General features: G+C 39.4%; 1 protein-coding gene and 1 pseudogene across 6 annotated transcripts in view; both read left to right on the plus strand.

The window, feature by feature from the left end:
- Positions 1-23344, plus strand: part of LOC145482661 (ubiquitin conjugation factor E4 B-like) — a 304099-nt gene that overhangs the window by 201829 nt on the left and 78926 nt on the right. For all 6 annotated transcript variants that reach the window (XM_081461267.1, XM_081461269.1, XM_081461270.1 and 3 more), the window contains one exon: positions 4564-4662. In XM_081461267.1, coding sequence (XP_081317393.1) covers positions 4564-4662 — 99 coding nt within the window. The remainder of the gene's footprint in view (positions 1-4563; positions 4663-23344) is intronic.
- On the plus strand, positions 11985-15408 carry LOC145480445 (uncharacterized; annotated as a pseudogene).

Raw genomic sequence — 23344 nt, forward strand, 5'->3', positions numbered from 1 at the left:
CAAACTGGTCTGTATCAACCTTTCGAGGTTAGTAATGCATAGCAGCAATTTTAGAAATAATTTTTCAGCGATAGGCAACAATAAAATTCAGCACAAGCTAGCTTTCATTGTAAACATTTCTGGCGTCGAAAGCTTTCGGCGAGCAAAACTTGTACATGAGAGTTTTAACAAATTTCTGTTTTAAGTGAAGCCTTACATACAAAATTCTTCTGTTCCAAAAACATTAAAGATAATAGTTTTACCGAGCTTTAGTAAAGGAAGTTTGAAAGTTTGGAACATTGGTAGCCTCTGATGAATTATTTACAGTTTGCCTGGCTTTCAGTTTTTATTGACAGCAAGTTTTGTTTGTTGTTAGCTTGATATTTAGGTTAACTGAGCAGTTTGAAATTGTTTGTTTGTCCCAGATCGAGAAAACAAACTAACTCACTGCAATCCAAGAAAAATGTTGATGTGTTGCTTTGGCAGATTTTTGAACGAACATTTTCATGCAGTTGATTGTGCTTTTGACTTCATGTAAGCAGGAGGACATTCAATAAATACTTCCATCCGAGGAAAGATGTTAAAAGTCTCAATGTTATAAAAGAAATGGTAAGCATGTAGCATGCAGCGTGCATGCAACTATTGAGTTATGGATGCACTTGGGAAGTTTGCTAAGCACTCAAGAGGTTAGAGTCGCACTTGGCTATCGCCTCTTGCAACTCTTACACTTCTTTGATGCTTAGCAACCTCCTGCATGCATCCATAACTTGATAGTTGCATGCTGCATGCTCGCCATTTCTTACTTGATAACTCACAACTTTTTTCTTCATCGATTTTCTTCGATTGCTATCAGCAATCCATATCAATCAAAGATTGATATTGATTGTTATCGATTAATATCAATTATCAGTTAATCAATTGACTATGCCTGGAGTGTTGTCAGTTGCATAGTAATCGAGATCAATGATTAAAAGCTCCAGACAATTTTTAAACACAAGAAATGGAAAGACAAATGTGGCCTTTTGGTAAAATAATGGTTTCTTAGTGTAAACCTATACATTAAAAGAAAAAAGAATTTTTGCTTCCTATGAGATTTGAAGTCACTTGTTCCCACTCACAGTGCAACAACTATCCCACTTTGCCACTTGTACAATCCACTAGTCAAGAAGTGAAAATGTTAATAATAATTATACACATGTACATGTATGTACTGAAATGTATTTTGGACATCAGGCTCAAGTAAGTTTGAAATCAAATTCAGTATAGCCGTGTTTAATATTCTAAGGTGAGTAACGGACAGGACAATTGAGGAGAGCCGAATTATACATTTCACTTATAATTTGGTCACCCAACCAAGTACTAACCCTGCCGAGCGGGGCTCAGCTTTGTTGATTGGATGAGATGTGGTGCTGTCCTTGTGGTATTGCTGGATTCCACGCTGAACAGAGTATTTTATTTCCAAAATCAAAGATTACAAATCCCACACTTGAAACTGAACCCAGAACCTATGATCATAAATGTTTAACTGATGATCAGTTTTAGATCTCATCAAAGATATAAATTATATGCAACTTTATATCGATGGAGCAGTCAAACTTTACCATACAGGGCAATGGATGGGCTACACCAAAGATGAAGAAGCCGTCAGAAAGTAAATGTAAGGGGATGAAATCACTTACATTGTTTACATTGGTGGGGAAAATGAAGAACAATAAAAAAAAGAAGAATAGGAAAGAAAATGAGAACCTGAAATACTGGGATTTTATTACGTGGTCATGCCTTCGGTAAGCTTAGCATTGGTGATCAGAGAAGAAGCAGTACTTTCATTGTGGTAACCGTCTTGGATGGACAAGGATTTGCAGTGTCACGTCTCCTTCTGTATTCTCTTACAGTTGCACTTTGCACTATTTCTTAACAGTGTCAGTAGCCTGTGACTTCATTTTTAGTGCAGAGTGCACTATTGGGATGGTTTGGGGGTTGACATCGCTAAAGCACTATGGTAATAAGGCACTATGGCACTATGGCACTATGGCCATAAGGTGTAAACTTTCATGTTTGTATAATTAATCAATTTCAATTAATTAATTAGGATTGCATGATTTCATGTTTTTCGCGGATTATGTTTGTGTGCAACTCGACCAAACTGCAAAACTTGCTTGGCAGTATTAAATTACTCATGTCATGTCAACTTCTGTTACATTAAGGCATGTTTAACAAAGCAACTTGTTTTAAGCTACAAATGAAACTTCCTGTGCCTTTGTAAAAAACCTAGACAGATCTCAGACGAAACGACTGTGTTGACTTTTTTTATGACTTACAATGACAGGCTGGCCAATCAGAATCGTTGCTTCCCACGTCTAGTAACCTCCACTAGTGATCTTAACTTCAGCGGAAGATAAGATCTTTCAATTTTGACGTGTATTTTCTTGTCTGCAGGAAACAGCCTGCTTCAAGAGTTTCTAACTTCTATCGAGCCATAAAAACAAAACCTAGCATTGAATTGACAACTGACGGGAAAAGTTACTCTGAAATCATCAGCGAATGAATTAAAGATAGCTCTGAATCAAAAGGAATGTGTTCATACCAAGTTTCAAAACAAACAACCGATTGGAAGAAGCTGATGATTTCGAGTTCCGTACGTGCTTCGAGAGTTAACGTTTCTGATTTCTATCGAGCCCTTCGTACAGTTGATTTCAACGAAACTCAGCGTCATCATCAGAATTGTTACTCTGTTGTTACTCTGAATTGAATGATAATTAACTCCAGATCGAAAGAAGTTCAACCGAGGGACAAAACAATCGATTTAATGAAGGCAACCAATTTACAAATGTGGAGTCGCCTACCGCCTCTGGAGTCGCGACTCGAAAATTTCTGTCTCCAAAAGTAAACCAGCAAGATTGACAAGTACCTGTATTTGGAAAAATTAATTGCGCGATAAATTCTTTGTCTTTTCAACTCGAAACTCAAATGACTCAACTCAAAACTTGGAGGACTCGACTCGAGACTCGATACTCGAAGTTTTCGAGTTTCGAGGATCAAGGATCGAGTCGAGTCGTTCAAGTTTTGAGTGACTGTCAACTTACGTTTGACCGGTACTGTACTTTTCTCTTTAGAACAAAATCAGTATTTGCTCTAAATGCATGCATAGATTAATAAGCAGTAGTGTCAACCACATATCAGATGGAAAATACATTTCATACAAGATCACACACTAACACTGAGCCCTTTTCCATGTGGTAGAACCCTAATAAGTCATACGCATGTGTTCTAGCATCGTTAGCACAATACTAGAATGCTACTGTTACTGTGTCTTTTGGGATTACACCTAACTCGGTTCAAGAAATATCATCTGCTGTTTCCAAACTACACTAGTGCGTTTATTTCATTCTTTAATTGTCTCTATCAAAGAGAGCAAAACGTTCATACATTGTACCCGCAGCCAAAACTCTCCCGAGTAAGTGGCATTAAAACTTGTCAAATTGTACAAAAACCCAGGAAACTGCTCAAATGTTGCTGCAGACTCCATGGTATCTACTGAAAGCATATTTATCAGTCTCTCATGGGAGTCTTTCACCGATGAAGGATATAATCTCGGTCAAGGAGCACTGTTTACTTTCAATACCTCGTTGAAACGCTTCTCAGTTGTATCAATCAATATCAGTGTGTATTTTAAATTTAAGTGATTTTATTGTTAATGCCAAAGGTGGCAACAGGACCTGTTCTTCCACAACAATTTGATCATTAGATTAGTTCTTTATCGGTCAAAAGAAAATTTGCATGTTAAATAAAGCAAATCATTCCTCTTCCATTTCTTCCGAAATTCAGCTTTCTTCCATCTATCTACCGCTGTGAAAAGAATGCAAGCACATCTTCCGTGTGTTTTCGAGAAAACAAGAGTTTCAGGTTACATACCTTTGTGAGGAAAACAAAAGTTTCAAGTTACAAACGTTTGCGTGAAGAGTAAAATTGTCACGTTCGCTACTTAAATGTATTATTTAATTTAAAATGAGCAAAAATCAACGTAAAACACTACAGTAAAATTTAAGAGCTGTCTTGACAAACAGTAATTAATTGTAAGCTATCCATGGACTGTGAATGAAACTACACACATCAAACATATACAATGCTAAGATCATGTCTCATCAAAACTAGCTAGGTCAATACAGACCAGGAGTGAATGGTAGGGGTTATACGGGAACTGTGTTATGAGTACTGTGTCAGACCTATACATTACACTCTGCACTATCTGGGTTTTTCTCACTAGTTTGCCTTTCTTGCTCGATATATGTGTCCTATGTGCCACATGGCACAAAGGGAACAGTTAGTTAGCTCGATATATAAATGATATATGACCTATGGATTAAAAACTCTGTTTAGTGGCATTACAGTTTCCACTGTTTACAGAGGATCCATTTTCCAGGTTGAGTGGCTGACAGCCACTTTAATTCATGTCTAGTTTTTATCCTAAATGTGTTTCGAAGAAATTGATTACTATCGCTGTGTGTTGATGAAAGTTTTCTGACAAATGTTTTACTTAATATGACATTCTGCACCTTTATCCTTAGTGTTTATTTGTCTCTTCAGGCTTAGTACACCTCTGCCAGAAAAGATTTCCATGGAGCTTGCATCTCTTCCCGATTATCTTGTTGGTGATGTGACTGAATTCTTGCTCTTTGTAAACATGTAAGTACTGAGAACTGATTGTCACTTAAGTGTGAGGGGACATGACTTAGTTTAGTTGGTTTTCTAGTTATACTGCTTTGCACTCTTGAAATTTTACATTCATTTAATGTAACCTCTGGAACTAAATTTCTGTTAACCATCATCAGTTGAGAAGGTGATGAATTGACTCAATTTTCTTGGCTAGAATTTAACATGGGCTAGAGTGCAATCCCCTTAAAAAAAAAGCCTGGATTGTGAACTTGTGCTGTAGAAGGTCTTAAATTTTTGTTCCTAGTGTAAGACTGGTACACTTATTTAACAAATGGTAAACGTCATAGCGTGCACTATTGAGTTATGGATGCACGCGGGAGGTTGCTAAGCATGAAAGAAACGTAAGAGTCGCACGAGGCAATAGCCTCGTGCGAGTCTAGCTTCTTGAGTGCTTAGCAAACCTCCCAAGTGCATCCATAACTCAATAGTGCACACTATGGCGTTTACCATTTGTTTTATAACATAACATTGAGACATTGGAACAACAGAAGTCCTTTTATTGAGCTACATCACAAAAAAATGTTCGTGTAGTCTTACATGACAAGAGAAAACAAGCGCATGAAAATTCATTCATGACAACCGACTGCACACCAGTAGCTCGATAAAGTTTCATCTTCAGACAACTGTGAAGACAGTTTCGCATTTCTGGCAGAAGAACGTCGGCCATTACTTTGGAAACAATGTCTGTCAAAAGATTTTGCTTTGTAAACATTAGCACACACGTCAGTAGCATACACCCATGGGCAAATAGTAGATGCTAAATTAACCAATCAGAGTGCGCACTTTGCTTTAGTTATGTTATAAATGGAAAATAGACAAGTTACAATAAGTTTGCAAACGTGTGTTTATTTGAACCCAGTAGTATAGTGAAATGCACACCAATCAGGGCAGTATCTTTTAGCACTGTACCTGTACTATTTTTAGTGCAGTGTGCACTATTGAGATGGTTTTGGGAGTTGCCATCTGCTAAGGCACTAAGCCATAAGGCACTAAGCCACAAGACACTAAGCCATAATACACTAAGGTATAAGGCACTGAGGTGTAAACTTTAATGTTTGTTTAATTAATTACTTTCAATTAATTAATTGATATTAATTCAAATTCAAATTCAATTAATTAATTGAAATTAATTAATTACCCTATGGGCAAGGAAGTGGTGGGGGTTGTGTGAGACAGGTACTTGTGTGCTCTACGTAAAACATGTTCAACCTACACTGTTTGTGGACATCGCAAAGCTATATGTTTGTTTCAGGTAACCCCTTGCTCTCCTTATGGTACTATTCTCTCTGAAACAAAGGAATCTGCCCTTGATGCATGCACAGTTAAGTCTTCATTTGTGTCTACAATTTACTCTCCCTCGAAATAAGTATTCCCTTAAAACAGGTATTCTAGTATTGGCCTTATTCTGATGCTCCATTTACTGTGGTTAAGCCCAGGACTTTGTCAATGGGTTTAAAAAGAGTTCAAAATTTGATAATCAGTTGAGGAATCATAGTCATTGGTATACACTAACATGCCATCATGGCTTTGCTTTTCACATTACTTGAAATTTTGAAAGAAATGAGTCTTAGCCGCTTCACAACTTGGTGATTTGTAAGACAGGAACAAATGTATTCAGTGCAAAATACACTATTGCAATGGTGAGGGAGCTTTTGTCTGTGATGGTATTTGCCAGGTCAGTTCCCATAGATATCATTTGCATTATGTGCAGTTCGTGAAAAATGAATTAAGTCCAAACATTTATGTTTGCGCAAAATTTTTCAGTTTGTGAATGCAAGTCTCAATCAAGTAGCGCTGTTCATGGAGTAATACTGTCTTGCTGTTAAAACGTTTCTTGGAGTCAATACTGAGATACTCATTCGAAGCGGTTTTCTCTGTCAAAACCAAAGAAATTACTGACAGCTAGTTATGAATGAGAATATGGTTGGAGTTTTGAAATTTGTTCTTTGTGCAGGTTAATGAAACGAGATATTTTTATTTTTTAGTTTCAAATGGGGCGTCAATAAAACCCGGAAAATGGAACATTCCAAAACATCCTGGGGCATCGCATTATTATAATGATTATGAGAAAAATATGTTAAATTAAATTTTCAAAAATTTAATTGAAACAAATGTAAACTGGTATCAGCTTGGAATATAAAAAACAAAATGAAAAAAAACAAAAAAAACTAAAAAAGAAAGGAAGAAAAATAAAAATGACAACAATGAATGAAGGCTCGCAACTGAGTAGACTAATCCATTTCTTCCAGTCATTCGCCATCAGTTTAATCACATGACTGTCCCTTATTCCCAGATTTCATTCTTCATAGAAAACCAAGATGGTGGCGTTCGAACTCTTTAATCAGACCAAAAAATATGGGTCCACGAGTGTGATTTCTTTATTCAATTCATTACATTAATTCAAAGTTATGCGTGTACACAATTTCTCATGAAGAAATAGTTTTTCCATGAAATAGAACTCTTCAGCATTGAGTTTCTTGTCTAAACTTCTTCGAACTGCTCGAGCTATGATGATTTATTAATAACAACTTGCCTGTTACTGGGGCTTCCGGAGTCTAAACTTGGTGTCATAGTGCCAGGCATTCCTAGTGGACAGTGTGAAAACTGGGGATGATAAATTGCAACATGAAGACGGAACAGTGACAAAACTATGGCTACTGACTTAACAAACAACTGTATGATGCTCAGACGAACACCCCAGATGTTGATGAAATCAGGGATCAACAAAGGAAACGCAATGAATTACCTGGCTTTCATCATCCGAATCGTCCATGTTTGTGTTGAAAAACATATTGCTGTAAAGTGACGTGATGCAATTAGCGGGAAAGAAGAGGAACCTGCACTCATTCTGGCCAGTTGAATGAATACCCAATGCTCCCAACCCCTGCCCTGCTGACTCCCCTACCCCCCAAAATATCTTTTCATATTTCAAGCTGATACTATTTTATTTTTGTTTATTTCAGTTTTGAAAATTTAATTTTACATATTTTTCTCTTAATTATTATGATTATTTGATGTTCCAGGATGTTCCGGAATGTTCCATGTTCCGGGTTTCATCAGTGCCCGTTTGAAATGGTAACTTGACACTTTTGATTTTCACGCACAAGTAGTTTCAATTAAAACTAATGAATCAGTGACTCTTTTTCACACGGTCAGAATAAACAAACAAGCCAATCTAGTGGCACATCCAGAAACTTTAACTTGATATAAATGTTTGTAAATCTCCTTTTTAGTCTCTTCAGCAGCATTTTAATATCTTGCATTAATGGCAATTCTTAAACATGGAGCGATCCTATATAACGAGGCTGAGGTGTTCAGCCTGCCAATCACAAATCCCAACAGGCAACCAATGTTCCCCTTTGATTGGCTTATTCACTCAGGTCTAACAGTGCGTTGCCACAAAATCCTGTAGAGCGATCGGATGCAATTTTCTGTTTTATTTTACTAGTAAACAATGCCTTTGAACTAAATGAATGATAGCTTCAGGAGAAGAATTTACAGAAAAAAGTGACTTTTTTAATTTCGACGTCATAATTTTGTTCCTCCACTTGCGAAAGCCTATCATATGAATTTGAGCTGTTCACTCAAATTTATAAAATGTCGTGTCTAGTTCTTTTGATGCCAGAGTGTCTTTGCTCCTTTGAAGATTAATGCCGTTACAAAATAAGTTTGGAAAGTAAACCTCATAAAAAAAAAAACAGATACAGGCAGACTGCGAAGGTAATATATTATATCTATGGTAATATGGTTATTCTTCAGCCAGTTATCTAAAAGAGATTGCATGAAGTGAACATTGGCTGCTTTTGTAATCTTGCTGCTAACATTTAGTCGGCCTTTTACAAGCAGAATTTTTGTTTTGATTGCATTCAGGGTATTTTTGGTCGACTTTGTTGTTTATGTTCTATCTGGAGGCGATATACCTGCCTGTATTACAGAGACAAGTATATCTATGGCAAATGAATTATTACAATGGGCTTTGGTCCACTCAAATGGCACTGTATCTCTTTCAGTTTCCGTTGCTAATTAGATTAGCCTGTGATGTTGAAACGAATCCTGGACCTCTCTTTTTTATGGAGTCATCAGAAACGGTTAAAAGTAATCATGTATCATCAGAAATCAACCAAACGTGCAATAGTCCATCCATGGTGATGTTAGCATTCAGATTAGCTCAGATGGGATTAAGACCAGTAGAAGTTGGTGGTGCAGGGGACTGTGTTTTTAGAGCAGTTTCACATCAGTTATATGGCACTGCAGCTTATCAGTTACAGGTATATGCAGTTGGAATTGAGCATTTGAGGCATCACCCTGAACAGTTTATTGAAAGCAATATTGAATACTCACTGTTGGGATATTTAAATAACATGTCTAGACAGGGAACTTGGTGTGACAGCCTTATTATACAAGCAGTTGCTAAATAAAAAAAATGCATTAAACTGCACAATTTATATCACAGAAAGTGCTGAGAACTTTGCAGAGAGTAATGTGAGACATCCTGCTAATGTGGATTTCTGATAGTCTATAATCGACAATCACCTTTGAACTGGACATCAATTAATGCATTTTTTCTAGAAGCAATCAATCGAGACTGTTGCTTTAACTTGCTCGATAAATAGAAACTCAAAAAATATGAAAAATTTTGATAGTTTCGAATAAAGTCTAATGCCATTATGATATTAAATAAAAAGAAAAAAATTGAGGTCATTTGCAGTAATCTTTCCCTAAAAAAGAAACCTCCAGAGTTTCAAATTTTTTTTAAAAAGAGAGATTGCAAAAGCTGCCAGGCATCTCTGGTAAATTTAGAGCACCCAGGAAGGGGCATGGTGACTAGAGAAACAGGACAGTGAAGCACAGTTGTCTCATTAACCAACGTGGCAACATACGTAAGTTCTAATTTCCGATTCATAATGCACTGCACTTATAAGGCTGTAAATCACTTGAATATCATTCAAAAAAAGTCTAGTGCTAGAATTTAAGAGAGATGAAACACAAAAGTAATAAGGCTGATGGACAAGAAGCTCTTCAAAAGCATCCTGCTGTTCATTGTATTTTACATGTGAGTGGCATTCAGCTTGGTGACTTTACACCACTTAGTAATGTCAAGGGATTTGCCACTTACAAGCTCTCTCAACTACATAATATGTGAATGTCCATGCGAAAATATGTCTTATGAAACCTGCCAATTTGGGTAAAACCAGGTTTCAAAAGGGTTTCCAACGGTTTTAAACTTCGGAAACCAGGTTTCCAAAGGGTTTCTAAAGTGTTTCCAAAGGGTTTCTGAAGAGTTTGCAAAGGGTTTCTAAAGGGTTTCCAAAGCATTTCCAAAGGGTTTCAAACTCCTGGAACTGGGTTTCTTAAGGGTTTCCAAAGGGTTTCTTATGAGTTTCTAAAGCATTTCCAAAGGGTTTCAAACTCCTTGAAATTAGGTTTCTAAAGGGTTTCCAAAGGGTTTTTAAAATCGTTTGCAATGGGTTTTAAAAGAGTTGCCAAAGGTTTTTTGATTGTTTTTAAGGCAATCCCAACAGGTTTCCTATCCTATGAAAGCTTTGAAACCCCTTGATGAAATGTTGCTTGTAATGTAGTGTGATAGAGCATCTTGAGTATTTTAGATTATACCTGCAACGCATTCTTCCAGTCTCCACGGAAAAGCTATCTTAGACATTTGCTCAAACCTTATGGAGGCTTTTTCTTTTAACACTGCAACTATAATATTAATGACTATCATATTAATTCGATTTTTTATTTAGAAATGCTGCAGCGGTGGTCTGAATTTCGCTCAAATTTTTTAACGGATTCTAAAGCTTTTGACTCTATAATTTGGAATAATTGTAATAATTATAAAGATGGACGGCAAACCGATCTGTTATCATATTTATATGAATGCTGGGGTAATTTTTATCAGCAATTTAATGTATTCTCACAACAATGTTGAATCCTTTAACATAGCAAAGGATAAGGGACTGATAGGCTCAAATTACATGACGTGGTCTACTTTATCACTTTAGGTAAAATTTATTTATGGAATTGCCGCAAAAATAAACAAAGCCCTCTCTTTTTGCCTTTCGAAGTTATAGTCAAGAGAAAATATGAAATTGAAAAGCATATAGCCTCTCAAAGCATCTTAAGCTTAAAACATTTTTAGGCAAAATGGAACCTTGTTTTGAATAAAAATCCAATTTTTTTGGAACGGAGTAAGTGCAGCTTGTTTGTTTGTTAATTTTCTTTTCATTCTATCATGGAATTATGTAAATTATGTAAATTTATATGTATATTTATGATAATTAAATACATGTATTGTAATTGTATAAAAAGTATCTTGTTAACACAAGAAGTAATTGTGTAGTTAGAGTACAATGTAGAATAAGATTTGTATTATCAGTTGTGTAGGCAGAGTATCTGTAGTATTCGTAGTGTGTAATCGTAGTGTAAGTAGTAATCATAGTGTAAGTAACAGTGGTATTGTAAGTAATGTCAGTAGTGGTGTAAGTGATATTAGAATTGTAAGTAATGTAAGTATTGTAGGTAATCTTAGTATTGTAAGGAGTGTTAGTAGTGTAAGTAATGTTAGTATGTGATAGTAAAGAAAAAAAAGCTAGTTTTTCTGCTAGCAAAAGTTTTGTCTTTTGGCATGCACTGGTGAGTCGACAACTGCCCTCTGAAGCAGCACGGCAAGTATAAAAAAAATTCTGCAGTGCAATTAGGGATAAATTGATGATTCAAAACAGACAAAACGTACACAGAATTACGCATTAACAAACAAAATATTCAAAAGAAAAGGTCGCATCTCACACAAATGTGCAAATGATGCTTGTCATTGATCTCTCATGTAAACAATAACCTATTCACACTTACATTCGCTTACCTCTGCATATGTCCGAAATTTTCACCACTAAACTTAAAGAAGTTTGAACTAAAACTGTATGGAAAAACAAAACAATGTGTCAAGTTCCCAATGTCCAAGGACAAGGATGGAGTTCTAAAGGAGCATACTTGGAAACAGATTGAGCCTCGAGCCCTTGAACTAGGTAATAGCCATCTTCATCACAAGGTGCAAGGCAAAGAACTGTTTGTGAGAGAGGCCCAGTTCCACCCATCCTGTCGGAAGTCATTTAACCTGAAGTGTGCCAATTACCTGCGTGATGCAACCCGAGCCAAGGACTGTGGCAAAACAGATACAGATCAGTATCGCAAGGCATCTGTACATCTGAAGGCATTCGCTGCTGTGCTTTCCAGATGAGTGCAAGAAGCATGTGGTCATTCCAGGGCTATTCGACACAGGAGTTAATTATAAGGGCATGGTGACAGGTAACAAGTGCAGGGGCTCAGGCTACTTTGAGGTCTTAATTGAGGCTAAGGTCGTCACCACTGGTTGCCTGAGTGGCATGTTGAAGGGGAAGACATACCCTAAAGCCCTTTTGTGCCTGAAAACAGTTAGTGAAGCTATGCAGAGGTTGATGTTAAGAAAAAGGTTGTTGTTACTCATCGTGGTAGATGGAATAATAAAGTGTATTATCGTTTGTCACACGATGTAGTCACTTAAGATGTAGATCATGACGTTTCGACTGCTCACTGCTAGTCTTCTTCAGGCGATAAGGTCGACTGATTGCACGGTATAATTTATATCACAGAGGTTGGCTGTGATTGGTGCATTTTGATCCTCCTATTGTTCCATTGTTCCGACAAGTAGCTGTTCCCTCAGTGGTCTGCTGTTGTACCGTTCTCCTGTTGTTGTGTTTTTTGATCGTGGGGATCCATGCTTCAGGAATTTCAATTCCACTATCCCTGTTGATGTTATTAGGGTGAAGTCTCATGTGAATAGCTTCCTTGACCCTACGTGTGTACCAGTGAGGATCTCGATCAATAAACTTGACTTCATTCCAGATAGGATAGTGGCCGGTCTCGTGGGTGTGTTCAGAAACGGCGGAGGTCTGGGTACGGGCAAGTCATATATCCCTGTCATGTTCTTTGATCCTCTCCTGCATAGATCTCCCTGTTTCTCCGATGTAGACTTTGCTGCACTCACAGGGAATCCTGTAGACAACACCATCTTGTTTAGCCGGGTTCACGGTGTCCTTTGGTTGCACTAAGTGTGACCGAAGTGTTGTGTCGGACTTGAAGACGGTGTGAATGCCTTGTTGTTCTAGGCAGCGGCGGAGAGACTCAGAAACTTCTTGGACATAAGGTGAAACGGCGGTGGATTTAAATTCCATGACAGGCTCTCTTCTTGGGGTTGTTCGTGCCTTTGTGATCTTCTGCACAAACGAGGAGGGATATCTGTTAGAAACAAGTACAGATGACAGATGTCTCTTCTCTCCAGCGATTACTGATGGTTTGGTCACGAGACATTCAGCCCGGTCGTACAGACACTTCACAATACCGCACTTCACTGACTGAGGGTGGTGAGAATCATACGCTAGGTACTGATCAGTATGTGTTGGTTTCCTTTAGACACTGGTGGTAAGGCGGCCATCAGGTTCTCTATAAACTGACGTGTCAAGAAAGGCGATCTTGCTGTTATTCTCGATCTCCATGGTGAAACGAATTGATGGTTGTTGACTGTTTAGGTGTTGCAGGAACTTGTCAACTCTGTCCCGATCCAGGATGGTGAAAGTATCATCTACGTAGCGTTTCCAGATCTTAGGCTTGCAAGGTGCGGACTCTATTGCTTGTTCTTCAAATATCTCCGTGTAGAGATTAGCAATAACCGGTGATACAGGGCTCCCCATGGCTGCACCATCTCGTTGTTCGTAAATCAATCCGTTGTACTGGAAGTACGTAGATCTTAATACGAAATCCAAGAGGTCCGCGATTTGAACTGGTGTAAGTGTCATGCGGTCAGCCAGGCTGGTGTCGTTCTCCATTTTTTGTAGTGCAGCTTGTACGGTGCCCTCGATCGGTATGTTTGTAAACAGTGACTCTACGTCGAAGGACACCATGATCTTGTGGTCCTGGATCTCTTCACTGGCGATGGTGGAGGCGAAGTCAGTTGAGTCTTTCACTGTGAAGTTCGAGTTACCTGCAAGAGGAGATAATACATTAGCCAAGAAAGCAGACAGGTTGTATGCAAAGGTGTTGACACATGACACAATTGGCCTAAGTGGTGGGTCGGCCTTGTGGATCTTCGGCAAACCATAGATCCTAGGTGGTTGTGTGTCGGGGTCTGATCTTATTATAAACCGTCTCTGATATGTGTCCATTCCGTTTCAGAGTTAACAGCTTCTCAGATAGCTTTCGGGTCAAGCGGTCTGTCAGATCTTTGTTGAGCAGCTGGTGTGGTCTGGAATCAATTAGCGCTGACATTTTTGCGTGGTATGTGTCAGTGTCCAGGATTACGCTGGCACGACCTTTATCAGCCGGAAGGACCATGATGGAGTTGTCCTCGTTTAGGCTTTTAAGAGCCTCCTGCTGTTCCTTCATGATGTTGGGCGTGGGGGGTTGTGCCTGTTGAAAGATGGTGTTGACAGATCTCCTGACTGTGTCTGCTCGCTCCATATCCAGTGGCCTGACTGCTGACTCAATCTTGGCGATGATCTCGGTGGCTGGGACGCTTGTAGGAGTCACAGCAAAATTTAGACCTTTCTTCAGTAAGGACACCTCAGCTTTGTTAAGGGTCCCTGATGACAGGTTGATAACCCACTTTGTTTTGTCAACAAAAGGCGTAGGAGAAAGAGAAGAGTGTTTCTCTCGCAAAAGTTTCTCAAACTTGCGCTGTTGACGGTCTTTGGTGGTATTAAAGACTCGCTGGGTAGTGGATTTACCGTAACCTTGTTTGAGAAACTTTTGCGAGAGAAACAGTCTTCTGTTTCTCCTACGCCTTTTGCTGACAAAACAAAGTGGGTTATCAACCTGTCATCCAGGACCCTTAACAAAGCTGAGGTGTCCTTACTGAGGAAAGGTCTAAATTTCACCGTGACTCCTACGAGCATCCCAGCCACCGAGATCATCGCCAAGATTGAGTCAGCAGTCAGGCCACTGGATACGGAGCGAGCAAACACAGTCAGGAGATCTGTCAACACCATCCTTCAACAGGCACAACTGCCCACGCCCAACATCACGAAGGAACAGCAGGAGGCTCTTAAAAGCCTAAAAGAGGACAACTCCATCATGGTCCTTCCGGCTGATAAAGGTCGTGCCAGCATAATCCTGGACACAGTCACATACCACGCAAAAATGTCAGCGCTAATTGATTCCAGACCGTACCAGCTGCTGAACAAAGATCTGACAGACCGCTTGACCCCGAAGCTATCTGAGAAGCTGCTAACTCTGAAACAGAATGGACACATATCAAAGACGGTTTATAATAAGATCAGACCCTGACACAAACAACCACCTAGGATCTATGGTTTGCCGAAGATCCACAAGGCCCACACACCACTTAGGCCAATTGTGTCATGTGTCAACACCTTTGCATACGACCTGTCTGCTTTCTTGGCTAATGTATTATCTCCTCTTGCGGGTAACTCAAACTTCACAGTGAAAAATTCAACTGACTTTGCCTCCACCATCGCCAGTGAAGAGATCCAGGACCACAAGATCATGGTGTCCTTCAACGTAGAGTCACTGTTTACCAATGTACCAATCGAAGGCGCCGTACAAGCCACGCTACAAAAAATGGAGAACGACACAAGCCTGGCTGACCGCACGACACTTACACCAGTTCAAATCGCGGACCTCTTGGATTTCATATTAAGATCTACGTACTTCCAGTACAACGGATAGATTTACAAACAACGAGATGGCGCAGCCATGGGGAGCCCTGTATCAGCAGTTATTGTTAATTTCTACATGGAGATATTTGAAGAACAAGCAATAGAGTCCGCACCTTGCAAGCCTAAGATCTGGAAATGTTACATAGATGATACTTTCACCATCCTGGATCAGGACAGAGTTGACGAGTTCCTGCAACACCTAAACAGTCAACAACCATCAATCCGTTTCACCATAGAGATCGAGAATAACAGCAAGACTGCCTTTCTCGACACGTCAGTTTATAGAGAACCTGATGGCCGCCTTACCACCAGTGTCTACAGGAAACCAACACATACTGATCAGTACCAAGCGTATGATTCTCACCACCCTCAGTCAGTAAAGCGCAGTATTGTGAAGTGTCTGTACGACCGGGCTAAACATCTCGTGACCAAACCATCAGTAATCACTGTCATCTGTACTTGTTTCTAACGGATATCCCTCCTCGTTTGTGCAGAAGATCACAAAGGCACGAACAACCCCAAGAAGAGAGCCTGTCGTGGAATTTAAATCCACCGCCATTTTACCTTATGTCCAAGGAGTTTCAGAGTCTCTCCGCCGCTGCCTAGAACAACAAGGCATTCGCACCATCTTCAAGTCCGACACAACACTTCGGTCACACTTAGTGCGACCAAAGGACACCATGAACCCAGCTAAACAAGATGGTGTTGTCTACAGGATTCCCTTTGAGTGGGGCCAAGTCTACATCGGAGAAACAGGGAGATCTATGCAGGAGAGGATCAAAGAACATGACAGGGATATACGAGTCACCCGTACCCAGACCTCCGCCATTTCTGAACACACCCACGAGACCGGCCACTATCCTATCTGGAATGAAGTCAAGTTTATTGGTCGAGATCCTCACTGGTACACAGGTAGGGTCAAGGAAGCTATTCACATAAGACTTCACCCTAATAACATCAACAGGGATAGTGGAATTGAAATTCCTGAGGCATGGATCCCCACGATCAAAAAACACAACAACAGGAGAACGGTACAACAGTGGACCACTGAGGGAACAGCTACTCGTCGGAACAATGGAACAATAGGAGGATCTAAATGCACCAATCACAGCCAACCTTTGTGATATAAATGATACTGTGCAACCAGTCGACCTTATCGCCTGAAGAAGACTAGCAGTAAGCAGTTGAAACGTCGTGATCTACATCTAAAGTGACTAGATCGTGTGACAAACGATAATACACTTTATTATGCAGAGGTTATTGTTTGAGAGATTTGCCAAGGAGGACAATGTAGAGATCTACAACCCTGTGGCACTGCTCAATCTAGTACAGATCTGTAATCGCGGAAACCTCAACCTCGCATTGCAGGACCTCTCTACACTCACCATCCTGGAGAGGTATGCAGACCAGATGTGCAGTTCTGTCAGCTACTACTTCTAGTGTGGTGGAGCAAGGCGGCAGCCCTTCAGCTCAAGAAATGAAATATGGAACAGCTGTGGCAGTAGTAGGAGGTAAGGCATACCTGCTGGACACATCAGATGGTGATGTGGGTATATTAAAATTCGTAGAGCTTTGAACTAAGCTCACCATATGCACATTGGTACAATATTTAATCATAACTGACACAATGACAAATTTCGGGTGATGGTGCACAGGATCCATGAGCTTGTGTCAAACCAGGGGGAGACAGACACACAAGTTGTGCTATACCTTGGTTATGCTGTCAAGCTTGGGTACAAGTCAGCTGTGGTAAGGACAACTGACACCGGCATTATTCGTTATCCTCCTACACTATGCTCACTCCATCCCACTCACCATTTACATGGATAATGAATCTGGAAAACATCGTCAAATTGTAAACATCAGTGAGCTATCAGAATCCAAGGGAGCTGACTACTGTACTACAAAGCTCGGTCTGTACGTATTCACCAGGGAAGATGTAATGAATGCGTTCAAGGGCAAGGGTTAAGAGGGACCACGGAAAAAGCTGCAAAACCATCCTACTGTATGTACCATGCTGCATTTAGGTGAGTGTCCTTTATATGACAGTTTTATCATAATGAATAGATCAGCATATATTAATACTTGAACAGCATGATTCTATAATGTTACCAGTGTTGTTATTGTTGTTGTTTTCGTTTAGAAAACTCGGTGATGAGTGGTCTGTAGATCAAGAAGTTACAGATGAACTTGAGACATTTATGTGTCTGAAGTATGGCCACGCCAGGAGAAGTCTGTTAATACTATACACAGCATTATGCTAAGGAAGATGGTAGGGGAGAACAAGGAACTCGCAACCAAATCCAAAGTGGATATCTCCGGGCTTCCACCTTGCAGAGACAGCCTTGTCCCACACATTGCCAGAGTGAATTACCGCCTTGCCTACTACAGTATTGTGCAAAAGTAATGAGAGCGTAATTCGAAGAAATTCACGAATTTCAGGGCTTTTTGACGAAAAATGGCGAAGTTTTGTTCACCTTGAAAGTTCGAGGAATTTTCCCACTGGCCATTGTTTTAGTCATGACAAATTTTCCAGCGGTAATTCGTTTCTACCGATAATTTGGTCCGATTTTTCGAGCAAAAATTTGCTCTTGAATTTTCCTTCGAACTTACTAACAAAAATTTGCTCTGTTTGTTAAGTTTCCCGTCGATTCCTAGTAGTAAGATGAATTAGGCCAGTGCAAAACAAGAACATGCGCGATAAAAGCCTTAATATCATCATGAGGGATAGTAATATCTGAAAGCCTTTTCTCACAAACTTACCTTGCTTATGTCCAGAGAAAGTTAATATCACTTTGTTTGTTACAGTCTTAAACTGGCAAGCTCAAATGGTCTGTTTGCCAACTTGTTTTCATTGAACAAGAAATGCTACTCGCAGTAGTACTCACGGTGCAGCCACAATGAACCCAGGCCCTGCGCGACCTTGCGGTTGTTTATATGTTACCATAGTGAAATTAAAAGTCATGTGTTAGCTTTGGTCAGTTCAGCTTCCAAGCTATCACAGTTAGCCATGCCTAAAGTGTCAACTTACACAAGAACTCGAGTTGAGCTTCTTCAAAAGGAAGGCCTCCACCCAGCTGAGATATTTAAGGTCTTAAAACATGAAGGTTTAAGCGTCAGCTTTCCAAGTGTGGCACATATCGTAAAGAAGCTACAGACCACTGGCAGTCTGGCCAATTTACCGCACTCAGGAAGACCATCAAAGTTGTCTACAGAAGCAAAAGCTTTTATAGACCAACAAATGCGCAAGGACGACGAAATGACGAGAGGCCAGATACAAAAGAAGCTGGAAAAGCGTGGCATTACCGTGAGCTCATCCACGGTGCGACAATCTGGCAAGGAACAAGGCTGTACATTACAGCGAAGCGCCTATTGTCAAATGAGCTCACAAGGCGATCATTTGGGGCCCAGTCCATAGAATCCTGGCCAGAGGTGGCAAAAGACTGAGGAAAGTGTCTTAGAGCCTGTTTGGTCATGCAGTCCTGTACTATGCCCTTCCCTTATTGACTTGCTAGAGAAAACTGCTGAGGAGGGGGAGGAGGTTGGGGAAGAGGAACAGGGACAAGTTGATTATGAAGAGCTTCTTATTGATGATGAGTAGATACATTTAAACAGTGGCACAATTAATTGTTCCTGTGCTGCTTAACCTGTCACACACTACATGTACATTAAAAAAATATTTAGAGGTAGAAAATCAGGGAAAATGGAAATATTTTTTTGATCTTGAGCTAGAGAGACATGGAGGCTCAATAGCACTCGCTAGTAACCTAAACAAGAAAGACACCATAGAGAATCTCAAGATTAAAAACTGCTTTATAAAGGAGACTCTGTTAAGCTGGGCAGAAGTCAATTTTGATGAACACATGATGTCCGAGAAACAATTTCTTGAACAAATTTTATGGAACAACTCACTCGTAAAACTGATAACTGCCCTATCATCAATCAAGAATGGTTTGACAGGGGCGTCAGGAAAGTGAAACATTTGAAAGATGCCTCTGACAATTTTTTATCATTAGCTGAAATGCAGCACAAATACAGCCTTAATATTTGCCCTCTAAAGTATTACGGACTTCTGTCTGCTCTGAAATCTCTTTGGAATACATGTAAAAACAACTTTATCAGCAATTGTGACCATGAAAGCTTTGTGGAAAAATTAACAAAATGCCAAAGTGCGAACAAACTGGTTTACACTAAACTGATTTCTGCAAAATGCATGTGCCCGGCCATAATCAACGGAAATGGCTAAAAGACGTAACCACCAGAATGATGTTGATTCAATTAACTGGCGGGATGCCTACCAGCTAGCCTCTAAATACACTAAAAGTACGAGGATTCTTGAATTCCAGTACAAATTCTTACAGAGACAAATAGCAACAAATGACTTCTTAACACAAATTGGAGTACATGTAATAGACAACCCAAACTGCTCCTTTTGTAATGAAGAACTGGAGAAACTACTTCATCTCTTTTGGTCTTGTCCTAATGTGCTCTCTTTCTGGCATGAGTTAATGTAAGGCTAACTTTGCTCTACATTACTCCCAAACATTACGCAAATTATACATGTAGATCCAATTGTCTCTCTCAGTTTAAAGCCGAATTCTTCCAAGAACCACCAGCAAATTAATTTTTCCTGCCTCCTAGCCAAGAATTTTATCTGGATGAGCAAAAGAAAAGAAACCGCATCAAAGGTAGAAGGTTTCCTACAATATTTGAAATCAATTTACAATATGGAGGCCATTGCAGAAAGTGCTCTTCCCAAAAAGTGGAAATTTTTGAGCACATCATTCTAGTAAGCCTTGTTTTTCAGCTATCAGTGTATCTTGATCCACTGCACATTTTGTCTGTATTTGACTTTGGGTACATTTGCTCCACAATCACTGCCTTTTAAGAAATAAAAACACAGAGTGCTTTGTATATATAAGTAGCGTATTATAACTAGTGTTTTTTTCTTTTTGCAAGTAGCATTTTCTTAATTGTAATTGTCAGTAGTGTATGTTTTAACATGTAGAATTGCTTTTTTTGCTTTACTTATTGATCTTTATCAAAATGTGTATTGCAATTGCAAGTAATTAATTATAGGTTATGTGCAGTTTGTAGGTTATTGCAATAGACTAATTTGTAATGCTGTGTTTATAAGCAATAGTAAAAAAAAATAAGTAAATAAGTAGTGTAAGTTATTGCATTGTTTTATACAGTACAGCCCAAAAATAATGCATGCGCAAGAACTTCTTTTTGCGTCCGCAAGCCATCAACTTCTTGCAGCTTCTTGCGGGTCGCTTGTGCTCGGATCCTGCAAGATGCAAGAACTTCTGTGCAGTTAGGAGTTAAAACCAAAAGAACTTCTTTGCGGTTGGATTTTCGATACGCAAAAACTTCTTTGCGGTAGGATTTTCAACCCCCAAGAACTTCTTTGCGCTAACATCTTAGCACGCGAAAATGCGTATCAAGACAGTACTGTCTTGGTGACGGGTTCTAAAAAACACAACTAACAGACACAACGAAAACCACAGAACTAGTGCCACACTTACTGTAAGAAGCATTAAAACGACAAATTCTTAACTATTGACAATTTGAACTCTAAAGTTCAGTTCAGAAAACGAACTTTTCATGAGTCTAACTTAATTTGCATTTGGACCGATCCCCGGGAACGGCCAAAGAAAAAGTAATGAACAGATGCGCGTTTGATGAAACTTCGAATTCGTTGATCGGCATGAGCTGCTGTTTACATGTTCTACAAAGCTGTATTTCAATCCGTCAAAACGTAAACAAATATAACAGAAGAAGAAGTTGATTCTCAGCCGTACCGACTAACAAACAAATCATCGACCTTACTACGTATACGGGTACCGTTACACAAGAGATCTTGGGAAGCTTCTTAATGATGTGATTAATATTATAAGTTCTAAAGTGTAAGCCATATAAAGTCTAAATGCTGTTGAGGTCGTCCTTGGAGAGAGTTTTCATTCACGAATAAATCAGTCGGTAGATTTTATCACCGACAGTAGGAAGATTTTGGTCACATGCTAAGCAACCTGTTGATTGAGAGTGTACAGATTGAGACAAAGATAAGGCCTTTGCCTTTTTGTTGGGTTATAATAAATTTATTTTCATCAGTTTAGTAACAGTACATTTTTTATCGCTTGGTTCTGAATTAGATATTGGGTTCACTTTGTTTTGCTTTTCGGCGACATGGAGGAAATTTTACTGTTTACAATTATTATTATGATGTGTCCCAGAGTCCCGGACCCGCGGTGTGATAGCGGCACGAAATGAGCTTATTTGAAATGGCTTTTTCTGTCCAGAACAAAGGTTAAAAAAAACACATATTTACTGGGAAGTAGCTTCCAAGTGTAACCCAAATTTTGAAACAAGCAAGTTTCTCAGTCGGCGAAAACAAACAAAGGACTACTGTCACGAACGCTATATAAACTGTCATAAATAGTCCTTTATTTAGATCATTAGGAGATAAGTCTTTGCCAGTTTTGCCTAGGCCATCGCGGTCACCTTTTTTAATTACCTTAGTTTCCTTTCAATTATCAGTCAATTCTCTTTTCTTGGATAGAACACCCGTTAGCCATATGCTTCCTGTTTAGCGACATTCCACCGTTGAACGCCCTTCGTTTGCCACATGATAAGGAACGCCACTTTTAACTTTAGCCAGTCAGAGTTATGTTGTCATAGGAGAAAGAGGTGATCGGAGTTTATTAGTAGTCAGTCTTTACACGCAACTATCGGAGTACCGTTGGAGCATTGGAGTTACCTTTTCTTTTTTTTCAGCCTTTAACGCAGTACTGGACGTAAGTTCTACTCGTTTATATTTACCTTTTCGTTTTTCCTTTTACCACGCCTTTGTAGATCTTGTAAATTTTAGCTCTCTTTTAATTATGTATTGTAATCTACTCTGTAGTTTTCACCGCATATGTATAATATTTGGGCAAGTCGACCTTAATAAACGCTGATCAAGTAAAGCCTGTCCAATTGTTCTACATCATGTGGTTGACGCTTGACGATCTCAACGCGCACCACATGCCAGCTACTTGGGTTCGTTACAACTACATGCATGCATGACAAAAGTGTGACTTTTCACGCATCAGTAACGTTTGAAGAGTTTATGCAAATTCAAGGCATCACAACAACATGATTGTTATCAGTGCATGCTGTCTTGAAAGATTTCGCTCAATGGGATTCTCTTGGAAATAAGAGGAATGCATAAGGCAAACTCATGAGATTTCGCTGTTCAGAAGATCTTTTATGTGCTTGTCACAACCATAGTTGTACCGGTAATGTTTTACCGCATTGCAAACAGGGTAGAATTTACAAAGTTTGCTTCCATAGGCAACTTTCAAGTTTCCTTGATTGCCATTTGTTTAGAAACACAAAATATATTTTCTGCAAGGGCTTTTCGCCTGTAATACTAACTCTGCGAAAAGTTCTTAACGAAATTTACAACATCGTAGTGCACACGCAGTCTTTGCAGTTCAGTGTGTGATTTGAACGAAAGTTGTCTTCACTCACATATCCAAAGACAACAGTTCTGAATGATAATGAATTTTGCATTCAGAAGCAAAAAGCGTTGAAACCCAGACTAACTACATGGTAGTTCGATTTTTCTACGTGGACTGTTTCCTCATGAGCTGCATTACATGGAGACGTTTTGTGATTGTCGCATGATCTGCCAGCAGACTGTTCAAGTGATCGAAGTGCTTATTTCCCATAGGTGTCATGAGTACGCGAGTGCGTTCGATATTATTTTCACAGTATAAGCAAACATAAATCCAGATCTGGTCTCAGCTGTTGGTAATATATCTCTTCCCACTGCAGTGACATATCTTATGGATAACATTGCAAGCAAATGCTGAGCATTTCGGACACCAACATGGCACTTATAAACAAACAGACTGTTTGACCTGCAACAACTTCTTGGGCCTTCTTGCGGCTTGCAGTAA

Source organism: Orbicella franksi, chromosome 3 (genome assembly GCF_964199315.1).
Source record: "Orbicella franksi chromosome 3, jaOrbFran1.1, whole genome shotgun sequence".
Classification (NCBI taxonomy): domain Eukaryota; kingdom Metazoa; phylum Cnidaria; class Anthozoa; order Scleractinia; family Merulinidae; genus Orbicella; species Orbicella franksi.